The 19,645-nt window shown below is 42.7% G+C and overlaps 1 protein-coding gene across 1 annotated transcript; it reads left to right on the forward strand.

The window, feature by feature from the left end:
* Positions 1 to 1,533: 1,533 nt before the first annotated feature.
* Positions 1,534 to 8,550, forward strand: FBXL8 (F-box and leucine rich repeat protein 8). The gene is made up of 3 exons (XM_073582250.1): positions 1,534 to 1,570; positions 2,640 to 2,813; positions 3,923 to 8,550. Exons 2-3 carry the CDS (start codon positions 2,662 to 2,664, stop codon positions 4,920 to 4,922), a joined length of 1,152 nt encoding a protein of 383 aa, XP_073438351.1. The 5' UTR covers positions 1,534 to 1,570; positions 2,640 to 2,661; the 3' UTR covers positions 4,923 to 8,550.
* The last annotated feature ends 11,095 nt before the right edge of the window (positions 8,551 to 19,645 follow it).

The following is a 19,645-nucleotide window of genomic DNA, read 5'->3' on the forward strand; positions in this document are numbered from 1 at the left end:
AGGGGAGGGACATCACTGTAATATGTCAGATCGCTGATCTGACAGGTTGCACAGCACTCTGTCAGATCAGCGATGTGATAGGCGCTGCTGCAGGCTTTCTCAGAGCCTGCTCTCAGCAGGCACTGAGACAGACGCCTCCCTGCAGGCCCCCGAAGGTCCCCGCCGCCATATTGGATCCGGGGACCTGCATGGAGGCGACTTTCTCAGTGCCCACATCGTGCTGCTGCCGTTGTCTCAGGGAAGCACGGAGGGAGCCCCCTCCCTGCCGATGCTTCCCTAAACCCCCAGTACACTGCGATCGTGTTTGATCGCAGTGTGCCAGGGGTTAACGTGCCGGGGGCGGTCCGTGACCGCCCCTGACACATAGTGCCGAGTGTCAGCTGTGATAATCAGCTGACACCCGGCCTCGATCAGCGATGACGCCGCTGATCGCGATGACGTACTATCCCGCCCCCGTCATAGGGGCCCGGGTCCCGTGGACGGGATAGTACGTCAGATGTCAGGAAGGGGTTAAATTGATAATATTTGTTTTATTGTTCTCAACGCATCCCACTATGTAATGATGAGTAAAGATTTGCAACTGAATTATTTCATTCAGTGATACCTAGGATGTGGTATTTTAACGTTCCCTTTTATTTTTTTATATATTTTTTATTGTAAATGTGTATTTACAATTGCTCATTTTGCCTTTCTATCCATTTAATTCTTCTCTTTTCCATTAGGTCTATCACATCACATGATTAATAACAGACTAGATGAATCCTTCTAAGTTCTATGTAGAAACAGGAGGTCAGTTTTACTTGTATGAGTCATCTTTGCAAAAGTCCCTGGCCAGGGTGAGGAGGGAGCAGCTGGGTCAGGAGTTGTAAAGGGAGATGACTCATGCAGGGAAAAGAGACATCCTGTTTCTACATAAATCAGAGACAAGATAATAATTATCTGGGTAGAAAGGCAAAATGAGCAATTGTAAGTACACAGTGCTGTATAATATGATGACTGCAATATATTAAGAGGACAAAAACTTTTCTGGGAGGAGGACGTCTTAGAAAATAAGAGCTGCGGATGGCCGCTCACTTTCTGTTAGTGAGGCCAGGGAGAGTGACCTCAGGGCTGACTGAGCGCAAGGCTCACATGACATAACAACTGCACATGAGCCTCGACAGAGCGAGTGCCGACAACACCGGAATGGCGCCGACACAGGCTTTGAGTATAATTGTTTGTTTTTATTTTATTGGGGCCAAACATTCAACCCCTTTAACACTTCTATTTACTTAGCAGCAACTTTTCACACCTGCCTAAAACTTTTGCACAGTAGTGTACATTCCACGCAGCAAACAATAGCGGTCATGTTAATTTTTTTTCTTGCCCTGACATCTGTTGACTATAATAGTAGAGAGACGTCCCTGACCTGAGTCATTAGAAGCCGCTTCTTGTCGTCAGTCGTAGCTGCTCGCTCTCTCGCACCCTCTCATTACTGGTTGCCTGTGTCATCTGACAGTAATTCCCCAATGGTGGCTGATGGGAGGGATTCAGATCAGCTTTCAGGAAGCTTTTTCAGAATTGTACGGTGGTGAGTATCTCAAGGGTGTGCAACAATGGCTGGAATGCAAGAAAAATGCTACTGATCTCATAGAATAGAGCGCAGGTCCAATTACTATTAGTGATGAGCGAACGTGCTGGGATAAGGTGTTATCTAAGCATGCTCGGGTGCTAATCGAGTGTCTTTAAAAGTGGACCCCTTGACTTCAGCAGGGCTCCCTTTTTTAAGCCTTTAAATATTTTGTCATTCTCAATAGTTTCATAGGGATGTCTATCTTTATCATGGAGTGCCGTCAACCTGACAGACGATCCATGCTGCCAGGACCACGAGTGGCAAGAATCAGCCGTGGCTCTGTCATTTCAGCCATGTTTTATTCTGAAATGCTGCAGTGTTTCAGAGAAAACATAGTTTGAAAAGTTGGCCAAGGACCATACATCTTGGATGACTAGTCCAGTGTCGGCCCCTTGCCCTGCTATCCCCGAGTCACAGGTCTTTACTTGCATGTGTATATAAGGAGAGATCTGTAAAGCAAGCGGAGTTGGGCCTGCTTGCCTTTTTGACTACTTGCTCTGTCTATTGCTGGATGCAGAATGAGTTAACTGAGAAGCTGTCAGTGAGCAATTGTAACTCTTATTTGTCTTTTTCTGAACTCCTGACCACAAAGTTGAATGTGCAGGGAAGCAAAGAGCCTATAAAAGCCAAACAGTGCAAAATTGTTAATGCAACCAATTTAGCCCCAAAAATTAGCATTTAAGTTAAAAAAAAAAAAAAAAAAATTGTCAACCCCTTTTACCTTTGTATGAGCTGAAGCACCAATTTATCTATGTGGACTCCAGCCAGCCTCTGTATAGCACACCTAGGCATGTACTTATACGGTTATCATACACCTACTCACAATGAGCCTGTCCTTGGTTGTGCAATGCAAGTCATGTGGCGCCACTCCTTAAAACACCATCTCATTTTACACCTGTTGTTTATGGGTGAGAGCTGTAAAGGGCAAAAAAAACCAATGCGACCAATGCTCCCGCAGTTGACCGAGGAAGGGCTATAAATCCCGTACGAGGAGCACTTCTTACCTGAATTTTGCTTTTATACCAAGGTTCATCTGAAACTGAGACACAATGGAGCAACAATGGGACTACATGCCGCAGGAGATTCTGGCCCAAATATTTTACTACTTACCCCTTACAGATCGATGGACTGTATCACGGGTGTGCCAGTCCTGGTCGATGGCAGTGACATCCAGCTCGGTCTGGCACTACACAGAAATCAGGTAGGCACTTGAGTACCCTTTGTTAAATCGTTACACGTGTTTGGGTCACATTTTTTTTTTTTTTAGCTTCACTTTGTATTCAGTTTTAATTTTAATTTGTTAGAGTCTAAAAAAAAAAATTGGCAAAAATGTCAGAAGTCCAAATAGGGTACAGTGCCTTGAAAAATTATTATTATAAAAATTTAAAATTGTGACGTGCATTTTTATTCAACTTCCTGTACTCTGAGACAGCTAAGTAAAATCCTGAGTGGCCAATTGCTTCCAGAAGTCACATAGTTAGTAAATTATGCGTGTCATTTATTTTCAGTATAACTACAGGTGTTCTGGGAAGTCCTCAGGGGTTTGATTGAGAACATTGGGGATGAAACAGCATCATAAAAACCAAGGAACACACCAGACATGTCAAGGATAAAGTTGTGGAGAAAAGTAAAGCAGGGTTAGGTTATATAAAAAGCCCAAGCGCTGAAAATCATCCAAAAATGAAAGGACTGCAAACCTACCAAAACTTGGCCATCCACCTAAATTGACAAGGAGAGCACTAATTAGAGAAAACTGCTGCAGTGGTCAGTCTCCAAACAAGGAGCAAGGGTTTTTTTTATCTGGCCAGCTTCAGTGCCCCTCTTAATCTGCAGAGGTTAATCTGCCTCTGCTTGTGAGATCACAGTGCGCCCACTTTGGGCGAACGGCACAACCATGCAACTGGTTAGAACTGTCAGTCAATCAGGAGTGCACTGCCACCCCAGCAAGCAGCAAGCCAAGAGGCTGAGGAGCCATGCGCTCTTGATTGAGAACGTGAGACAACCATTTTACAACATGTGATACATTTTTAGAAGTACTTTTATAAGGCAGAGGGACATTTTTTGATCCTGTCGGACCACACAGCCTGTGCGTGACTTGAATCTCTGTAACCCCTATAGTTTTACTCCTGTTTTTCTGATAGTCTATTGAAAGAACCTAAATAGGTAGGGCTATTTAGTGTCATCTGTATTTTATTTCAAAGTTATTGTAATAATTGGTGTACTTAGTGGTCCCGAAACATCATCCATGAAAAAGAAGTGAAATTTACATGAATGCTTCCTAACTACATATGCTTCCATTTTTTTTTCAAGTTGGGTATCGGATAAAGAACTTCTATCCATCGATGGTCTACAGGATTTTGTTGGGCAGATAAGAAATTTGAAGATTGTATTTGACCAAGCCAAAGAAGGAACACGAAAAAATGTGATCCAACTCCTAATCTGTTTGGCCAAACTGAACAGAAAGCTGGAGAGTTTGAACATTACATGTTGTGGGGAGAACCCATTTTTCTACTCTGGGCTTGAGATTTTGGACAGTATCATGGAGCTGTGTCGGAAAGAAAGTCAAATAGATCTCCACCATGTTGACTTAAGGAAATTGCCCTTTACCCTCAGTGATGGCTTCACACGACTCATCGCCAACGGGAGTCCAAATCTTCGTAGTCTGTACATCAACAATAGAACGTTAGTGTGCAAAGTAACTCCTGACACTCTGATGCAAGTTTTACAAGTGTGTCCTAACCTGACCTCTATAGGGGTCTTCTACTCTAGTCTTTCTAAAGATATATTTCGAGAACTGATGAAGCCAGAAAGACCACCATTTCGTCAACTTGATATTTTGTGTAAACATCTAGACAAGTACACCGTTGCTATTTCTGATGAGGTTTGGGGAGAGCTATGTCAGCGTCACCCTTCTTTCACTCTGGATCTAGAATTTGACCACACGGTTCCAGCCTGGAAAATTCCAAGAATCCTAATGCCAAATATGCCCATGGCCAACTTGCAACTTAACACTTACAACGAAATGACGAATCAACTGAGATTTATCAGTACTCACTATACTCGAACTTTGAGGAAACTTGTTGTGCAGACAACATCTTCAAGTGCTCTTGACACAAATCTTATTGGTGTGGCTGAGAAATGTTCTGAATTGGAGGAAATTCATTGCTACTGTGTGGTTGATCTAGATGTTGTTCAGGCTTTCCTAAAGAACTGTCCACGTCTGAAGAAGTATACCCTTAAAATTTTTAAAGAGAATAATCCTTGGAAGGCAACCTATCACCAACCGGCTTCAAATACATCCAAGGTCTAGAGGAAAACTGACTCCGATCTTCATGACATTCTGACACCAAACATATTTGGGCCTGCTAAATAATCTCACCGATAAAAGCCTATGTAGGATGAAAGGACTTGGAAAGCACACACCACTGTACCTACCTACTCCAATGTAGATCACAATCCTATGACTCTCTAGACCCCGGACTTGACCAGTGGCAGGAGCTCCTGGGCTGGGGATGAGCTAGCTTTTTAATTGTAGATGTCCTATTATGACAGATCCTCTTCTAAATGTATTTTTCTTTAGAAATAATTAGTTGAAGAGCCAAGTTCCTCCCAGATCATCAGAAGATTTCTTCTACAACCATGTTCATCCATTCATGAATAATCAGAAAACAGATGTGTTCTTTCTTAAAAAGGTTGACCGGTGAAAACAACCACCACTCCAATCACTTTCTGTGGGTCCGACCCCCACAGTGAATGAATGGAGCTATATTTGAGTGTGTGCGCTGCCGTGCTGTTATCCCATTTTGCCAATCGGTGCGGGTACCAGCAGTCGGACTGCCACCGATCAATAAGCTACCACCCATCCAGTTGTTTAGGTGATAACTTTGTTTTCCCTGAACATCACCTAGCAGGATTTCAACTATTTCTATGCAGTGTAGCTCTTTCAAAGAGTACAACAGATATACCTTTACATGGCCAGTCCGTTCCTCTGTTACTGGGAAATCGGCAATTGAATTGATATGTAATTAAAGCTAAAGAACTACTTGTATATCTGAAGCCTCCGTCACTCCGGCTCTATTCCCTACCCAGTGTCGCCTCATCTAGCTTGACCAATGTTTCAGTTGATGCTGTCTCACAGCATAGAGGCTGTCAGCCAAGCAGGAGGAGGCGGCTTTGGTCAGGGAATAGAGCTGGAGTAACAAGGGCGTCAATACTACAAATAGTTATTTGAGTTGACTTGAAAATTAAGCTCTAGACCCGGCTGGTGGAAAATAGAGCTGGAGTGACAAAGCTTCATTTACATATCAATTCAAATGCTGATCTTTCCGTAATGGAGGAACACAGTCAGCCGTTTTGCCTTCTTCTGAGTGCCAGGAAGGGTTTAAAAGAAAAACTATTGCACTGACCGAATTTTAGCCCTCCCCATACTTGTCCCACCATTGCCCGGGTTTTCCGATCAATCCTTTTCGATATGAACGTTCTGACGAGTACTATCACCGCCTCACATCATTTACATTAACACCTATACCCCCGGGCGATTTTACTGGGTGAGGGCTTATTTTTTGCGCCCTGAGCTGACATTTTTACTGATACCATTTTGGGGCAGACACAGTGTTTTGATTGCCTGTTATTGCATTTTATTGCAATGTTGCGGCAACCAAAACCCCTAAAAACCGTAATTCTGGCTTTTTTGTTTTTATTTCCTCGTTCCACTTTGCACCGACCTGATTAATTTACTTTATATTTTAATAGATTTGACATTTCTGAACACAGCGATACCAAATATGTGTATTTTTATCTTTTTTTAAAATTGTGTTACTTTTGTGTGTTTTTTTTAAACTTTTTTTTTTTTTTTACTGTGTTTAATAGCCCCCTTAGGAGACTTGTGGCTGCGATCTTCCGATCGTCTACTGTTAAACATTGCAGGGCTTCAGCACTGCCATGTATAGCGAAAATCGTGATCTCCTATGTATGCACAGTAGGATCATGATGACAGGCATTGGGGGTCTTTTGCAGACCCCCAGCTGTCATGATAAACCATTGGCGGCCCATGATCACGTGACAGGGCGAGACTTATGACGCGCTCAAGGCTGATGTGAGTTAAATGCTGCTGTCAGTGATTGACAGCGGCATATAACTGGTAAAAAGCTGCAGGTGGATTTCGGATTAAATGAAATCAGCCATCAAGTGCGGGGAAAGATGCAGGCTCGGCACTGGAGCCCGCATCAAAGCCAGGGACACAGTGGATGATGTAAATATACGTCATCAGATGTGAAGTGATTAATGATGTACCACAAGTGAAAAGAAGTCGAACATTGTATTCGGGCACTCCAAAGACACTCGGTTACCACCCAAGCATGCTTAGATAACACCTTATCCCAGCACGCTCACTCATCACTAAATTTGTTATGCATTCAACATATCCCTATTTACATATGGGATATGCTGGTGATATATATATATATTTTTCTGTTTTATCGACTGCTCATATATGGTTTATTCTTTGTATCTATGGCATTTCATACCTGTTAGGGCATTTATATTGTGACCCTTGTGCTTTACTTGTTTTGGTAGGCCCAGGTTTCTCCCTTTTGTATAGGTGGTATTATCCTCTTCTGGTTTGGCATTTTCATGCCATTAATGATGCGTGTCGCTTCCCACATTACTGCGTTTGGCCTTGTCAACGGCACAAGAGAAGTGACCAAAAAGGCGAAGACCCAACAGCGATGGGACTGGTGTCAGGAGAGGTGAGGACAAGAGTTTTATTTTTTTTTTTAACCCATTTCCGGTAGATTGACACCAAATTTATTTCTTGAGAACAACCCCTCCCTCCTCACCCCCAAATTAAGCAAATTTGCTTAAATTGAATTTGGTGAGGAAACTGTAGGCTTCTCCACAGAAACCATCACGGCTCTGACTTTCTAGAGGCCCCCATTAGTTCCTATGGGGTCACACTTTCACTTTTCCGTCCAACTCTGCCCAGTCTAATCATGTTTGAAACCGCAGGTAGACAACCATTAGAACTGCGGCCTACGTAAACCAGTAGCCTGGTGATCCGACTGGTTGCTACGGGCAACACGGCCATCTTTTTTTCTATATTTGTGTCGATAAAGGAAACCCAGTGTATGAAACTCAATGTAACCGTCATTAATGATGTTAGAAATCAGTGGAAATGGACTATACTGTTCAATAAGGTACGATTCATAACAAGGCATCTCCCCCTGAGACCACCATAGCCTATATCGCTACACCCCGCTGGTATATACAGTTGTTTACAAGGGGCACTCTGCTGACTTTTTTGCTTTATAAGCACTGCGATGGCACTGTTAGGGGTTAATCTGAGTGAAATCGTATTGCTAGTGTATTGTATAATATCATTATTTATGTGTACTGTATGGCGCTATTATGTAGATACATTGAAAGACCTAGGAAATTAATGCACTCTTCCAAACCTAGTTGCACTTTTAATTTGCACATTTACTTAAAGAGAACCTGTCACCAGATCAAAATTTTCACTCCTCACCCAGGTATGCTGCCTTTTTTTTTTTAATTCGCCATATCATCCAGAGAGATGGACCTTTTTATTAAGTGCTGTTTTTTATGGGCGTGGCTCACAGGGTAATAATGCAGAGCTGCCTAGAGACACGCCCCAGAGGTTCCTGTGAGCCCCGCCCTCTTGGCAAAGACCAAAATCGTTTGGACTAAATAAAAAGGCCCAAATCTTTTTAGCGATATGGCGGGATTAAAAAAAAAAAAGAAGAAAAAGACGCATAATCGGGGAAATGGCGGGAATAAAACAAGAGCAAAAACTTGCCATTTTTGATCTGAGAATAGCTTTGCATTTATAACCATTTCTCCGTCTGTTAGATATGTCATATTGGTTCCGTGCCTTACTGTATAATTTTTTCCCATGTCAAATAAAATCTTATGTGAATTAATATGATGGTTTTTTTTTTTACTACAACCCCACATGCCACATTTCCGAAATCACGCTATGACTCTGTAGCACAATTGTAGGGTGAAGATGGTTTATTATGAAGGCCAGGGGCCCAATAATGGCCCCCAGGACTCCCATCATAGGGGCACAGGAACTCTTAGGATGCCTGCCAGAGGAAAAAAAAAAAAAAATATATATATATATATATATATATATATATGTATTTTATATTTGTTTTTCTCCTTTATTTTTTATATATATTTTAAAATGCTTTCACTTTTTTTTTTTTATTGGTCCCTCTACAGGACATGAACCTGCAATCACCTATAGTGTGTTGGTTCAGTTCACTCCTTGCAACATAAAGCCCAGTAACAAGCCAGGATTCATAGGATTGTGAATCTGGACGATAAGTGGACGGTCAGCGGAGCGCTAGGAACACACGGACAACAAATGGTTCTTCTTTAGCCCACAACGCGTTTCGACGGTAACCCCGTCTTCATCAGGTGGCAGTTTATTATTACAAAACAGGAAGGGGTATATATATAACAGACAGTCAATCAATTGATCCAAGTAATCAACAATCAAATGATTAGCATGTCACATGGCAGCATAAAAATACACAGGAACGCACAATAAGGAAGAAAACAATAAGAATAAAAATACATAATAAAATGCATAAAACGTAAGATTAAGAACAAATGTATTACAATAAAATATATATATGGCTAAAAGGGAGTAAAAAGAATAAAATTATCTCATCACTTTCTCAATAGTCAAATTCAAACCCTCAGGGTCCAGTGTACCTAGCTTAAATATCCAAAAACTTTCCAGATTAATTAAGCTGCTGTAACGATCAGATACAGTATCTAGTATATAATCAATAATGATTTTGGATCCTTCTGATGCATAGTAAGGAAATGTTTGGACAAACTATGCAGTGGAAAACCATTCCGAATGTTCTGGCGGTGCTTATTTAGCCGCGCGTGCATGGTCTGTATGGTGCGGCCTACATATTGGAGCCCACAACGGCATTCCAGTTCACCTTTGTGCATTCTTTTTACCGCCAGGTCAAAGGCTGCGCGATGGGGACAAGATTTGCCCCCAGTTATGCAGATCTGTTCATGGGGGCTTTTGAATCCGTCTTCATCGCGCAGTCTGACCTGGCAATTGGTAAGATAGCCCTTTACCCTTGTTTCATAGACGACTTATTCATAGTTTGGACCGGCACGGAGTTAGAAGCATTGGAATTTGTCCTTAATCTAAACCTAAACCCCTGGGGCCTTTCCTTTACTGCTAACATGTCTAGTACATCTATCCAATTCCTGGATTTGGTTGTGCACGTGGACGCTGGAGGCCATTTCTTTACGTCTATGCACTTTAAGAATGTGGATGTACATAGTTATTTAAGTTTTAATAACGGCCACCTCCCTAAGTGGATTCTCAAAATCCCATTTAGGCAATATTGGAGAATCAAGAATTGCACTAGGGACACGGATTTTCACATTGAAGCAAACGTTTTGAAACAACGTTTCCAAAATAAAGGCTGCCCAAAAAAAAAACGGGTCCAGGATGCATTTTTAAAAACTACATCATTTTCCCAGAATGACTGTATAGATAAGATTAAAAATAGGAAAACCAATGGTCCTTCCACTTCGGAATTTGGCAAATGGTGCTTTGTCACCATGTTTAACCAATCACATATGAGGATACAGAAACTTCTGATGAAATATTGGTTTATTCTGAAGGGTGACCCTATACTCTCTAGACATGTTCCTGTCCGGCCCAGAACAGTATATAGAAGAAGTCGTACTCTCCGTAATCTTGCTGTACAACTTTGAATCCTTCTCTTGGGTCTGGGGCAACATCAGCCAGGAACCATGGTTGTTGCTTGTAGAACTGCGAAGTGCCTGTGCTGTTTATCTATTATTAATGGTGCAAAGGAATTTGGATCTAACACCACGGTGGGCATTAGTTATAAAATTAATCATTTTGTTAACTGCCAATCAATTTTTGTAGTGTACTTACTGGAATGCAGTTGCGGGCTCCAATATGTAGGCCGCACCATACAGACCATGCACGTGCGGCTAAATAAGCACCGCCAGAACATTCAGAATGGTTTTCCACTGCATAGTTTGTCCAAACATTTCCTTACTATGCATCAGAAGGATCCAAAATCATTAAAGTTAATAATTACTGATTATATACCAGATACTGTATCTGATCGTTACAGCAGCTTAATTCATCGGGAAAGTTTTTGGATATTTAAGCTAGGTATACTGGCCCCTGAGGGTTTGAATTTGAATATTGAGAAAGTGACGAGATAATTTTATTCTTTTTACTCCCTTTTTAGCCATATATATATTTTATTGTAATACATTTGTTCTTAATCTTATGTTTTATGCATTTTATTATGTATTTTTATTCTTATTGTTTTCTTTCTTATTGTGCGTTCCTGTGTATTTTTATGCTTTATGCTGTCATGTGACATGCTAATCATGTGATTGTTGATTGCTTGGATCAATTGATTGTCTGTTATATATACCCCTTCCTGTCTTGTAATAATAAACTCCCACCTGATGAAGACAGGGTTACCGTCGAAACGCGTTGTGGGCTAAAGAAGAACCAATTGTTGTCTGTGTGTTCCTAGCGCTCCGCTGACCGTTCACTCTTCTCGTCCAAGTTCACTATCCTCCATTGGAGGTGTTCGGCTGGAGCTGCAGTGGATCATTGACCCCCATTCACCTCATTTACCGCTCTCCTGGCGCTCCTCAGAGACCACTACCCCAATTAACTTCTAGGGTTCATAGGATTGGCAGAAGTAAAGGGCGTTGGGTATTGGAAATGAAACCTACTCCCCATTCCTAACTCAAACTTTGCTGCCTTGATTGAATGTGGTATCTAAAAGGTTAAAAAGTTGTGATTTGAGCCTTTTCTGGTCTGTATGTATCAGGAAGGGCCACATTTATGGACAACAAGCAGAGATCTGGGAAGAAGTGAGCCATTGAAATATTGTGACGACACAGCTGTCTGGTGTCCCGGGACCAGGGACTCCTTTTCCTGGCCCCAACACTAGGGAGTGTCCTAGCTTGCCCTGTTCCCAGGGATACTTTAGATGACAAAGATGCCGGGGCCTCCGCCCTTGCCTTATCTCCTGAATTAGTCCTCAGTCTGTTCTCTTCCCCCACCCAGGGAAGAGGAGTCGCTACTGTGCACCGCAGTACACCAACCTGACAAACAGGGCAACAAAGACAAGGGTAAACTGAAAACTCCAGACACAAAATATTCACTCACATATAACAGAGGAATCCACCGGGGTGTGCAGAAAGGGGAATAAAACAAAATAGGGTAGGATAAGGAATTACCAAGCGTACAAACCAAACAGATGCTAATAACTCCTCCAGCTCTCCTCATACCAACTCCTTTTCCTCCGTTAGCCATGCAGCAATAAAGCTAGCTCTGACGAGGATTAGTAATAGAGTCCAGATTATATAGGGAAAAGGAGTGGCTAACCGAGCACAGCTGTGCACAGGGATTTCCAACATGGCCGATTATCCACTGTTCTGCCAGAAGAAACAAACAAGTTTAATAAGACGGAGGAGTGCTTTTTCTCAGCGCAGGAGCAATCAGACGCTGCGGTCTTCTGGCTCCGCTCCTTTGCAGTAACCCCGGAAACCTCAGGCCCAGGTTTATTGGGGTGTGCCACGTGAAAGGCCCGGACCAATCTGGCCGCATGAACATCAGATGCTGGTACCCATAATCCTCTCCTCAGGATCGTACCCCCTCCAATGTACCAGATACTGAAGCGACCAACGAACAAGACGAGAGTCCAAGACTTTTGCTATCTGGAATTCCAGATTACAATCGATAATGACAGGAGAAGGTGGTAGAGGCGATGGTACTGCAGATGCCACGTACTTTTTGAGAAGTGAACGATGAAGAACATTATGGATCCTAAAGGTAGATGGTAAAGCAAGGTGGAATGCTACGGGATTGACGACTAAGATTTAATAAGGACCGATAAACCAGGGACCCAGTTTCCAAGACGGAACCTTCAGCTTAATATTCCTAGAGGACAGTCACATCAAGTCGCCAAAACACAGGACCGGTCCTGAGTGTGTTCAGGAGTGCAGTGTGGGTGTGACCTGAGGGTGTGCAGGAGTCCAGTAAGCGTGTGACCTGACGGTGTGCAGGAGTGCAGTGTGTGTGTGTGACCTGAATGTGTGCAGGTGTGTGACCTGAGTGTGTGCAGGTGTATGACCTGAATGTGTGCAGGAGTGCAGTGTGTGACCTGTGGGTGTGCAGGAGTGCAGTGTGTGACCTGAGGGTGTGCAGGAGTGCAGTGTGTGACCTGAGGGTGTGCAGGAGTGTAGTGTGTGACCTGAGGGTGTGCAGGAGTGCAGTGTGTGACCTGAGGGTGTGCAGGAGTGTAGTGTGTGACCTGAGGGTGTGCAGGAGTGCAGTGTGTGACCTGTGGGTGTGCAGGAGTGCAGTGTGTGACCTGAGGGTGTGCAGGAGTGTAGTGTGTGACCTGAGGGTGTGCAGGAGTGCAGTGTGTGACCTGAGGGTGTGCAGGAGTTCAGTATGTGTGTGACCTGACGGTGTGCAGGAGTGCAGTGTGTGTGTGACCTTAAGGTGTGCAGGAGTGCAGTGTGTGTGTGACCTGAAGGTGTGCAGGAGTGCAGTGTGTGTGACCCTAGTGTGCAGGAGTGCAGTATGTGTGTGACTTTTGTGTGCAGTTTGTGTGTGACCTGAGAGTGCAGTGTTCTTGACCTGAGAGTGCAGTGTTCTTGACCTGAGGATGTGCAGTGTGTGTTACCTGAGGGTGTGCAGGAGTGCAGTGTGTGACCCTAGTGTGCAGTGTGTGTAATAACTCCTTTATCAGTGGGGAGACCACAGCAGCATTGTTTCTTCATATGCAGACATAAACTGCTGAAAGGAAGGGAAGAAAGGAATTGGTCTTTTGGTGCACTTTTCCGGTAACATGCTGATTTTGCAGAGCTCTAGTACCAGTAAACTGGATCCACCTTAGAAGTGAGGACCTACATGACAAATAATCCCTGAGCAGAGTTTATGTTTAGATTATTTTCCTATGCCATACCCCAGGCTGGAGCGAATACATACCGTAACACAAAAGTACAAAAATGCAATTTTAAACATGTAAAAGTTGTTATAAAGCTATAGATAAGTATGTAGTACACTAACGTGGCCACTAGGTGACAGCATTGGATCAAAAACTGCACAAAATGGGAATTTTAAGGACCCACAACAAATCAAGTAGTGTTCGGCCCACCATGTACTAACCTGTCAGATGACTCAGATCCAGGGCCGGCTCCAGGTTTTTGTGGGCCCTGGGTGAAAGCGTCTCAGTGGGCCCCTTTAACACGTACCACAATTCCAGATGCACAGATACGGCAAAGAAATATAGGTATCGTACAATGCCAAAGATATCACTTACTTCTTACATTCATTACATGAGTGATATCTATTGTAAATTCTACAATAGCTCAGAAACCAGCAAATCCTCGCAGAGCACAGTGCGTGCCCTAGTGGGGATTCAAAAGTTTTCATTTAAGACCGGACAGTATAGAACTCCATACAGTATTCTGGGCATCACATAGTCTTCCATACAGTTTATTGGGCACCACATATTGCTTCATACAGAATAATGAGCCTCATATAATGCTCCATACAGAATAATGAGCCTCATATAATGCTCCATATAGAATAATGAGCCTCATATGCTTCATACAGAATAATGAGCCTCATATAATGCTCCATACAGAATAATGAGCCCCAAATATTGCTTCATACAGAATAATGAGCCTCATATAATGCTCCATACAGAATACTGAGCCCCAAATATTGCTTCATACAGAATAATGAGCCTCATATAATGCTCCATACAGAATAATGAGCCCCATATATTGCTTCATACAATATAATAAGCCCCATATAGTGCTCCATACAAAATAATGTGCCCCATATATTGCTTCATACAGTTTAATGAGCCCCATATATTGCTTCACACAGAATAATGGGCCCCATATATTGCTTCATACAGAAAAAGGGTCCTCATATAATGCTCCTTACATAATAATGGGCATCATATAATGGTCTATACAGAATAATGGGCCCCATACAATGCTCCATACAGAACTCCATACAGAAAATAGGCCTCATATAATGCTCCATACAGAATGGGCCCAATATAATGCTCCATACAGAATAATGGGCCCCATATAATGCTTCATACAGGATAATGGGCCCCATATAATGCTTCATACAGGATAATGGGCCCCATATAATGCTCCATACAGGATAATGGGCTCCATATAATGCTCTATACAGGATAATGGGCCACATATAATGCTCCATACAGGCATACAGGACAATGCTCCATACAGGATAATGGGCCCCATATAATGCTCCGTACTGGATAATGGGCCTCACATAATGCCCCATAGAGAATAATGGGCTCATTTCCCCCCCACTCTCATCTCCCCTGCTGGGCTCATTCCCCCCTGGCTCACTCTCATCTCCCCCCGGGGGCAGGGCTCATTCTCCCCCTGGCCCCACCGCCACTCATTCTCAACACTGCTCACCTGAGTCCAGGCGCTGGTAACTTTTTCCTGTGAGAGTGTGCGGTCACGTGGTACCGCTCATTAAGGTCATGAATATGGGTGCCACTCCTATGGGAGAGGAGTGGCGTCCATATTCATGACCTTAATGAGCGGTAACATGTGGACCACGCACTGTCACAGGAAAAGAGATGGTGGTCAGTATGATGTTGGGCAGAGGGCGGAGAGGGGAGGGCAGAGGGCGGAGAGCAGGGGACCGACCCCAGACTTATAAATAAAAAAAAAAAAACTTGTTCAGGTGCCGAGTGGGCCCCCGTCTCGCCAGGGCCCCGGCACTTGCCCGGGTACGCCGGGTGCTGACGCCGGCCCTGCTCAGATCGCTGCCGTTTCAGACATGCTGGCACTTACAGGCATCTTTTGAGCCTTCCCATTGACTCAAAAAGTACGGAGCGTAAGGCTAAGTGCACACGTAGATTTTCCTCCTGCAGATTTTTCCGCGTAGATTTGAAGAAATCCGCAGGTCAAATGACCTGCATTTTTCCTGCGGATTTCTTCCTGTTTTCTTGTGGTTTTTGTGCGGTTTTCCACTGCAGTTTTCCCCCTGCGGATTTGGAGAATGGAGCAGGTGGAAAACCGCACAAAAGAAGTGACATGCTGCATTTTTTGTACCGCGCGGAAAAAAACGCAGCGTCTGCACAGCGTTTTTTTTTTTTTAATTGATTTACATTGTACTGTAAATCACTTTGCGGATCCGCAGCGTTTCTGTGCAGTAAAATCCGCTGCGGATCCGCAGGAAAAATGCATCGTGTGCACATGGCCTTAAAAAGCCTGAAAAATGGTCAGGTCACTACTTTTAACCTCTTAATGTCTTTGGAAACGTGAAACGATTAAAAGACGCTGAAAAGACAGAACATGTGAACAGCAAGTTGTTTTTACGTAGAATTGCATATGGTTATTCTTTTGAGCGCTTTCTGGACACTTTCTGGCAAATTACAGTCGGAATCCGCCTGACAAAGACATTGTGCGCACATACTCCTAAAGCCACAATGTACTGCTGTATTACAGCATTGCAATATGTGCTAAAAGCAATCCGGCTCATGGATGTCCAAGTCAAATCCCAAAGCAGGACTAAAGAAAAGAGTTTACAATCATTAAAACTACTATATACAGTCATGGCTGAAAGTGTTTAGCATCCTAGAATTTGTTCCTCATAATGAAGGATTTTTCCCAGAAAATTATTACAATTACACATTGTTTTGTTGCACACTTGTTTTTTTTTCCCTTGTGTGTATCGTAACAACACAAAAAAAGGCAAATTAGACTTAATTTCTCTTAAAACCCCAAAAATGGGCCGGACGTAATTGTTGGCACCCTCTACTTAATATTTGGTTGCACCCTTTGGAATAAATAATTGCAATCAATCGCTTCCTATAACCATCAATAAGCTTCTTTCAATTCTCACCTAGAATTTCAGACCACTTTTCTATTGCAAACTGCTTCAGGTCTCTCATATTTGAAGATGCCTTCTCCCAACAAGAATTTTAAGATCTCTCCATAGGTGATCAATGGGATTTAGATCTGGACCCATTGCTGGCCACTTCGGGACTCTCCAACACTTTGTTTCCATCCATTCTGGACACAACCCCAGCTTTCTGACACAGGGCACTACATTGCGACCCAAAATCCTTTGATGATCTTCTGATTTCATGAACCTTTCACTCAGTCAAGGCACCCAGTGCCAGAGGCAACAAAACCTCTTTGAACCACCACCATATTTGACTGTAGGGACTATGTTCTTTTCTTTGTAGGCCTCATTACGTTTTCAGTAAACTGTAGAATGATGTGCTTTTCCAATAAGCTCTATTTTGGTCTCATCTGTCCACAAGATGCTTTCCGAGAAGGATTTTGGTTTACTCGCATACATTTTTGCAAACTGCAATCTAGCGCTTTTATGTCTCTCTGTCAGCAGTGGGGTCCTCCTGGGTTTCCTGCCATAGCATTTCATTTCATTCAAATGTTGATGGATAGTTCTCGCTGACACTGATGTACCCTGAGCCTGCAGTACTGCTTGAATTTCTTTGGAACTTGACTGGGGCTGCTTATCCACCATCTGGACTATTTTGTGTTGTAACCTTTCGTCAATTTTTCTCTGCCATCTATGTCCAGGGAGATTAGCTACAGTGCTCTGGGTTGTAAATTTCTTGATTATGTTGTGCACTGTGGACAAAGGAACATTAAGAGCTCTGGAGATGGACTTGAAACCTTGAGATTGTTGATATTTTTTAACAATTTTGGTTGTCAATTCCTCAGACAGTTCTCGTCTCTCTTTCTATTCTCCGTGCTTAATGTGGCACACACAATGCAAAGATTGAGGCAACTTCTCCCCTTTTTATTTGGTTTCAGGTGTGATTTTCATATTGCCTACATCTGTTTCTTGCCACAGGTGAGTTTGAACGAGCATCACATTCTTAAAACAAAGTTGTTTATCCATAATTTTGGAAAGGTGCCAACAATTTTGTCCAGATCATTTTTGGGATTTGCCTTTTTTCTGTTTTTTTTTTGTGTTGTTCCAATACACACATAGGAAATAAACATGCATATAACAAAACGTGTGTAATTGCAATAATTTTCTTGGAGAAATACTCCATGTTCTGGAACAATTTCAAGGGTGTCAACACTTTCAGCATGCCACTATATATACAGTGGCATGTAAAAGTTTGAGCACTCCTGGTCAAAATTACTATTATTGTGAACAGTTGAGGAAGTTGAAAATGAAATAATCTTTAAAAGGCCTAAAGTTACACAGGACATATCCTTTGTATTTTAGGCAAAAAATCTATTGTCATTTTTAAAATTGCAAAAGGGAAAATGGGCCAATGCAGAAGTATGGGCATCCTTGGAGTTTTGTGTGCTCAGATAACGTTAACCAAGGTTTCAGACCTTAATTGGCCTGTTATGGTAATGGCTTGTTCACTATAATCGTTAGGAAAGGTCAGGTGATGCAGATTTCAGAGTTTTATAAAAACCCAGTCTCCTCAAATCTTGTGACAAAAAAACAGCAGCCATGGGTTCTTCTAAGCAGCTGCCTAGCACTCTGAAAATTAAAGTGGTAGAGGCCCACAAAGCAGGAGAAGACTATAGGTAGATAGCAAAGTGTTTTCAAGTTGTCCTTTCCTCAGTTAGAAATATAATTAAGAAATATCAGTTACCAGGAACAGTGGAGGTCAAGATAAATTCTGGAAGACCAAGCAAAATTTCAGTGATAGGTTCTCATAGGATTGCTGTAGTCGCAAACCAGAACCAATGTTTGACTGCAAAAGACCTTCAGGAAGATTTAGCAGACTCTGGAGTTGTGGTACATTTTTCTGTTGTTCAGAGACACCTGCACAAATATGGTCCTCATGGAAGAGTCATCAGAAGAAAACCTCTCCTGCAGCCTCACCATAAAATTCAGTGTCAGAAGTGTGCAAAACAACATCTAAACAAGCCTGATGCATTTTGGAAATAAGCTCTGTGGACTGATGAGATTAACCCCTTCCTGACATGAGACGTACTATCCCGTCCATGGGACCCGGGCCCCTATGCCCATGGACGGGATAGTACGTCTACCGCGATCAGCGGCGCCCACGTGGGTTATAGCTCGCAGAATAAAGCGATGCAAAAATAATTATTTTTTATATAAAATAGTTTTCATTGCATAAAACCGACAAAACATAAAAAAACGACCTAAATGAGGTATCGCTGTAACCGTACTGACCCGAAGAATAAAACCGCTTTTAATTTTATCGCACGCGGAACGGTGTAAACGCACCCCCCAAAAGAAATTCATGAAACGCTGGTTTTTGTTCATTCTGCGTCCCAAAAATCGGAATAAAAAGCGATCAAAAAAGTCACGTGCCCGAAAATGGTACCAATAAAAACGTCAACTCGTCCCGCAAAAAATAAGACCTCACATGACTCAGTGGGTCAAAATACGGAAAAATTATAGCTCACAATATGTGGTGATGCAAAAACTATTTTTACAATAAAAAGCGTCTTTTAGCGTGTGACAGCCGCCAAACATAAAAACCGCCATAAATAGTAAATCAAACCCCCCGTTATCACCCCCTTAGTTAGGGAAAAATAATAGAATAAAAAAATGTATTTATTTCCATTTTTCCATTAGGGTTAGGGTTAGGGCTAGGGTTAGGGTTAGGGCTGAGATTAGGGTTAGGGGTGTGTTGGGGTTCGGGTTGGAGTTAGAATTGGGGGTTTCCACTGTTTGGGCACATCAGGGGCTCTCCAAATGCAACATGGCGTCTGATCTCAATTCCAGCCAATTCTGAGTTGAAAAAGTCAAATGGTGCTCCTTCCCTTCCAAGCTCTGCCATGCGCCCAAACAGTGTTTTACCCCCACATGTAGGGTATCAGCCTACTCAGGTCAAATTGCAAAACAATTTTTGGGGTCCAATTTCTCCTGTTACCCTTAGGAAAATAAAAAATTGGGGGCAAAAATATCATTTTTGTGGAAAAAAATGA

Source organism: Dendrobates tinctorius, unplaced genomic scaffold (assembly GCF_039654945.1).
Source record: "Dendrobates tinctorius isolate UK_male_01 unplaced genomic scaffold, ASM3965494v1 ptg000009l, whole genome shotgun sequence".
Taxonomy (NCBI): Eukaryota; Metazoa; Chordata; class Amphibia; order Anura; family Dendrobatidae; genus Dendrobates; species Dendrobates tinctorius.